This window comes from Triticum dicoccoides, chromosome 6B, assembly GCF_002162155.2.
Source record: "Triticum dicoccoides isolate Atlit2015 ecotype Zavitan chromosome 6B, WEW_v2.0, whole genome shotgun sequence".
Taxonomy (NCBI): domain Eukaryota; kingdom Viridiplantae; phylum Streptophyta; class Magnoliopsida; order Poales; family Poaceae; genus Triticum; species Triticum dicoccoides.
In genome coordinates, this window is record NC_041391.1 from 162204087 (window position 1) to 162210333 (window position 6247).

At 47.4% G+C, this 6247-nt stretch overlaps 1 protein-coding gene across 1 annotated transcript; it reads right to left on the reverse strand.

Moving 5' to 3' along the window:
- Positions 1 to 2279: 2279 nt before the first annotated feature.
- Positions 2280 to 6241, reverse strand: LOC119320135 (mitogen-activated protein kinase 3). The gene is made up of 3 exons (XM_037594257.1): positions 6164 to 6241; positions 4541 to 4969; positions 2280 to 3233 (listed from the first exon to the last, which is right to left on the reverse strand). The coding sequence occupies exons 2-3, from the start codon at positions 4961 to 4963 to the stop codon at positions 2547 to 2549; spliced, it is 1110 nt and encodes a 369-aa protein (XP_037450154.1). The 5' UTR covers positions 4964 to 4969; positions 6164 to 6241; the 3' UTR covers positions 2280 to 2546.
- Positions 6242 to 6247: the final 6 nt, after the last annotated feature.

Genomic DNA, 6247 nt, shown 5'->3' on the forward strand with positions numbered 1-6247 from the left:
ATGGCTTGATGACGTACTTTTCCACCGATAGTTCTGGCGGGTGAGATTTTGGTCCAAGTGTTTGTTTGCGTGACGGCGGTTGCAGTTTAGTCCTCCAGCCTCATTCTCATTGCCATCATGTCGATGTGGTCTCCGGTGTTGGTTGGCATGTAGTCTGTAAGGAATAATGGAGGTTTAGCTCTTGGATCAGCGACTCTTCCAGGATGATAACTTCTTCTCTAGGCGCTGGGCTGGCAAGATCATGGTCTTCATGACTTCCCGCCCGCGATCAACAACGGTAGTAGGTTGGCTCCAGCGACGACGCGGCAGCGGCACGCCATCAGCCCATTCGGGAATCTTATACAGTTAAAAAGAACTTTAGAGGCTTACTAAAATGGTTCTTCAAGTTTCCGAGTTCCAAATTATTACATGTCACCGGAAGCCACAAAAGAGAAACATTGACGTCTTAAAGTTGAAAAAAAGTTGATGGGTTTAATTCGCCTCTCACTTGTTTAAGAGAAATGGTTAATGACCTTGCTAATCATCTTTAGGACGAGTGCCCGTACCCTCGAGTCGCCCTCTTGAGGGCAACTCGGGGGCGACAAACCTCGCCGTCCGCCTCCTCCCCTTCTCGTCCTATCCTCGCCGCTGCCGGAGACGGGCGCCGGGTCCCCCGTGCGGCCGCCGATGAGGGTGGCGGCGAGGCCCTCGGCCGCGACGCCGCTCGGGCTCGGGCCTAGGGTTTGAGGCGGCGGCCTCTGCTGGTGAGGGCGGCGTTGTCCTGACGGCGAGCGGCGCTCGCCGGAGTTGAGGGCCGCGTCTACTTGGCCGCGCGGGCGGCGAGTTGGCGGTGGATGCGGGCAGCGCGTGGAGGGATCCCCTGCTACTCTCCTTCGCCAGATCTGAAGACGGCGCCCCCATACTGCTGCTTCCTCCTCATCAGTCCGTCCGGATCCGGTGGCGGACTGCGCGGATGTGGGGTTGGGAGCTCTGGATCGGAGTAATTTCTTGGCCGGCTGCGGCGGCCACGACGCCGGCGGCGCTCCAGGCGTTGTTTCCTTCTTGAAGGCGGCTTCGAGATCCAGCTCCCTCCCCCTCGTCCTCCCCTTGCACCCGGGTGAAAACCCACAACTTTGGTTGGGCGGCGGCGGTGCCCGGCTCCGTCACCTTCTTGAAGGCGCCACTTTGGGTCCGCGGGAAGGTGGGACAGCTGCAGCGCGTTCTTGGCGTTCCTGATGGCGGCGGTTCTCTCTTTAGTGGTGTCGCTTTCTCCATGACGGTCGGCTGGTCCGGCTCTCGTGGTGATTGTGGTGCCCAACTCTTCGTCGTGTCTTCCTGGGGTGCTCCCGTCCCGTTCAGAGAGGCTGGAGGTGGAGCGGCTTCATCTTGCACGGAGCTTCGGTGGAGATGTCAAGTCATGCCTGACCGACAGGTGCTACGCTTTGTCATGCCTGGTCGGCAGGTGCTACGCACGACAGATCTTCCAAAGACTTCAAGTTGTGTCGGCTGGTGGTACTTGGCAGCATGGTGCTGAGGTGTGTCAGTGGCGACCGCGACGTGCTCAGATGTTTGCGCGCAGGGAGAAGGTGCCGTTGGGCGCCGTGGTGGCATCGATGATAGCTGGACCGAGCAAGGTTGATGCATCAGTACAGTTCTGAAGATGGAGCGATGGCAGTTGGCGGCGGTGGCCTCTGAGTGCACGCCGGACCGGTGAGACCCATGCTCGGCAGGCGTCCTAGATGGGACATCAGGTCTTAGATGTTAGGTTTAGTTGCGATGTCTGTTTGGTATTAGGCCCAGGCTATCTGCGCCCCTTCATCAACTGGATAGAGTTGCTTAGACGGCGGCTTTAGTCTTACTGTTGTATTACTTTGTAAGGTCTTATGAGAATAATTAATAAAGTGATCGTATGCATCGCTCAGATGCAGAGGCTGAGGGTCATCCTCCTTTTCTAAAAAAAATCATCTTTCTTTTGCTTCTGGGTTCATTCTTGTACAATCATAAGTATGTGCTTTCAAAATTAAGGCGAGTCTCCCTGTTTTGGAGGATTTACTTTCAGACTGCAGTGTCAGAAAGGCGCCTTAATTCTTATCTAATTCTTGTCTTGGAGTGATTAAACGTCCTAGTTAAGTAGTATAAACCCAATAGACTTTAACAGCAAGTACACTTCAAATATCACCAAGGTTAACATGCATTTTTACTAGTGCAATATTTGCCGATTAATAGTACTAAATAAAACACACAAGCGAATAACAGCGGGTCTGCTTCAAATACCAACAACTGCAACAACAAACACAGGAGGGCCATCACAAACCAACACTTACTGAATTCGCTTCAACAGTTCTTTCTTGAGCTCATACAACAACACAACAGTATACATACACCAAATAGTGGTCCATAACAAGAAGTATCCATATGCGGTTCTCATCGCACTGCGTATTTACACGGAGATAACTCCCCACACTGCACGTCGTGGTTACTTAATAGGTGCGATAATCGCAGTAGTCTTTTCGAGGAAAAAAGAGATGAGCCTGCCGGGTTCTTCCCAGGGCACTGCAAGATCGTCATCACATGTTTACTGCCGTGGCGGCTTCAGGGTGGTAGTGAAGCATCTCCTGCCACATCATTTCCCTGATCATCTCTGAGCTGATGTTCTCATCTATGTCAAGATCGATGGGCACTTGCGCGGGAGGGTTTGCACTTGGGTCATAAAGAGGAGACATGTAAGGGTGTTCAAGGGCCTGGGTAACACTGATCCTTTTAGTAGGATCGAAGATGAGCATCTTCTGTAATAGATCGATGGCCAGAGGATGTGCATGTGGGTACATACTTGCGAGTGGAACACCGGGAGTGTAGGGAAGGGTCTTGATATATCTGCGAGCCTTTGGGTTGTCGATGAACTCCAGGTCAGACTCGCTCATGGTGCCAAGAACATTGACTATCAGTTTTAGCTGATTCAGGCACTCTGTCCCAGGAAAAATAGGCTTGCGGCCAAGTAGCTCAGCAAAGATGCAGCCAACAGACCAAACATCGATGGAAGTGCCGTAGTTGTCACAGCAAAGCAGCAACTCAGGAGCCCTATACCAGCGGGTGACGACGTATTCAGTCATAAACTGGCCTTTACTACTGTTTGTACGTGCAAGACCAAAATCACATATCTTCAGATCACAGTTTGCATTCACCAGTAGGTTCCCAGGTTTTAGGTCTCTGTGGAGTATCTCTGCTGAATGGAGGTATTTCAGTCCTCGAAGCAACTGCAATCAAAATAACAACATCTTAAATCATCAACAGAAAATGTAGATAGGAAGAATAAAAAAGAATTCAAAAGATCTTACAATAACAGGTTAAATGAAGCACAAGGGTAACATAAATTAAAAATTCATCAGCATGCTTATACTTGTGTAGAATGAATGCTTTTACTTCTTTAGAATGAATGCTTTTACGTAGAGACATAGTTCTGTTAGAATGCATGCTTATACTTCATGTAGTGGTAGAGATACTTTTTTAGTTTAATGTATGTACATAAAAGCTTAAATTCTAAAAAGAATGTCATTTTATAAAAAAAATATTAGAAAGCCCCAATTCATTGGATGCGGAGGTCTGACAAGTGACAAAGTGAAGTCCAAGTAGTCATATTCAATATATCAGCTGGATTGCTAAGTCTGGCTGTTACCATGTTAACAAAATAAGTTGTAATTAGAAACATCCAAACAGAAGGTGCTAATTTTAGGTTGCATTTGGACATGAGCCTGTGTTGGTCTTTTTTATTTATTTCATGAGGCAGCAAGACAATGCCTCGCAATGTGACTGAGAGTAATACAGGTTGATGCAGAAAAGGAAAATTCACATATCGCGTATGAACTATGCTATTGTGTCTAACGTTTAAAAATAAATACCAAAGCGTAATAGAAAAGGTGAAGAACCCAACAATATATTCCATGCCATCCAATTCGAAGTTGTCTATATAGCTATAGAGTGAAGCTGCCTTCCACTCTAAAGTTACTAGAAGATACCTTCTGTCCAGCTGTCAATCTAAAGGGCTGCAACCTGGGTTTCGAAACAAAGATAAGTGGCCAGTTATTGCCAGTTCTTTCAAAACCCATTGAGTGAAGGACCATGTGAAACTGACCAGAATCACACAGGATGACAATGACATGCCAAGTTGCACTTCTGTTCCCAATTTTACCTAGGTTTCACAGTTTTCATTCGAGCTGGCACAAACTTCAAGAATATTGTGTAAAAATGTGAAAAGAAGTTCATGGTTGGATTGAGTAACATTTAAGTGTTTACAAAACAGTGTGTGTATTTCAAGTTCGAATCGACAAAGACACCTAACAGTGTGTATTGCAGCGACCAATTAATCTGGTACAGACTAAAGTACCATCCTTGATGAATACTAGAGTGAACTTGCGAATATAATGGGTAATGTACACATGCAGATATAAGATGTATTATCACAAATGGTGCAGGTAGTGAAAGTAATAAGGAGAAGATACATACTCACTACAATTAAATAATTAAATGTCAAAGAGCGATGGAAAAGGTGTGATCCGAGCATTACCTGAAAAAGAAAATATTGGCAGTGGTCGTTGGAAAGCCCCTGAGGCGATTTGATTATCTGATGCAGGTCAGTATCCATGAGCTCATAAACCAAGTACACATCCTTAAAGCTCCTCCTTTGTACAGGCATCATTATATCCTTCAAAGAAATAACATTCTCATGGCGGAGATGCCGGAGGAGTTTCAGCTCCCGCAAGGTCCTTAGTGCATCCACACGGTTGTCGAATACATTATGTATCTTCTTTATCGCTACTTTCTCGTTTGTCTCACGGTTTATGGATGAGCAAACTATTCCATAAGCTCCTCGGCCGATGGGCTTGATAGGCACATACTTGGTGTCAATCTCAAACAAGGTTTGCCACATTGAGTAGTAGTGCTTCCCTTGGTTTCCCATGCCATTCGGAGGATCCACCAGCATTGCCATTTTCAACTAACAAAACAAAACATAACTTAGTATACCATAAATAACAGTACAATAAGCAAATTTAATTTCTTTGAGCTTACACAATCACCAAATTTTGAATCTGAAAAATTAAGTCAGCTTCATTATAAAATACTAGTTGTAACAATGTGGTTCTAACCACCCATCTTTGAACACTCTCCTAACCTCCGGACCTTAGGATCAATAGCTGAATCTATATTTACGTTGTTTGGGTCTTAAACTCAAGATCCCTTGACTTGACTCTGATACCGTATTGAAGTGCATGCACCTAACCATAACCAGTTCACCCAAAAGCTTAAGCTGATGAGGAGAGGTTGACAGTATACAATTCTCCAACTAAACCAGGCTTTGGTAACAAATTTACATGACCTCAGATGCCAATAGAACACACAATCTTCTTTTTTTTTGGTACTAAGTGTTTATGTGGAACTCCAAGTAGAAGAAGAATTCAGAACTGAACCTAAACTGTACCATGCACCACGAGCTACAAGGCTCATAAATTCTGATCAGAATAGGCAACAGTGAATGAACTATATATAAGCAGTACATGTTCGCATGTCATCTAAGTGCAGTTGTACTTATCTAAGCTTATAAATGGGCATGGACGCTGACCAATTCAGCTCTTGAAATGATCAGCTTCAATGTCCATTTATATAAGCTTATAAATGGTAACTTTGATCGCTAGCGCTGCCAATCCGCGCATCACCACCATGCAATGCTACTCACTGCCACCTCTCACGCGCATTCTCATCAGCCTCAGTGCTAAACGCACAAACCGAATCCGCAGTCCCAGCGACGGGCAGACGGATGGCGTGCAAGAAACCCATAGCTCCGGTCGCCAGATCGTCGCCCAGATGATTATCAGGGCAAGAAATGCCCCCAGACAATCATCGCACACCCCCGTGAACAGCATGGCCCGATGCATCACCGGTCAGCCGGAGCACAGGCGTGCGCGCGGTACCGGGAATCGAATTATTTGGGCGGGACACTCGACTAGGCACGCACGCAGGCACGCACCCGGCGGCGCAATCCGAGCTCGCCAGCTGGGGCTGCTTGGATCAGGGGCGCCCGATTTCCGCGGGACGGAGACCGGCGCAGTCCGTCCGGACAAGAACCCGCCGATCTCGGGCCGCGGAGGCCAAGCACAAGGATTGCGGAGAGAAGGGAGAGATGCTCACTTACACGAGAGGGGAGGGGAGAGCAGCTGGTAGAGGAGAGGAGGGGGGAGGGGTAGGTGGGTAGGATTAGAGCAGCCGCGGCGCCATG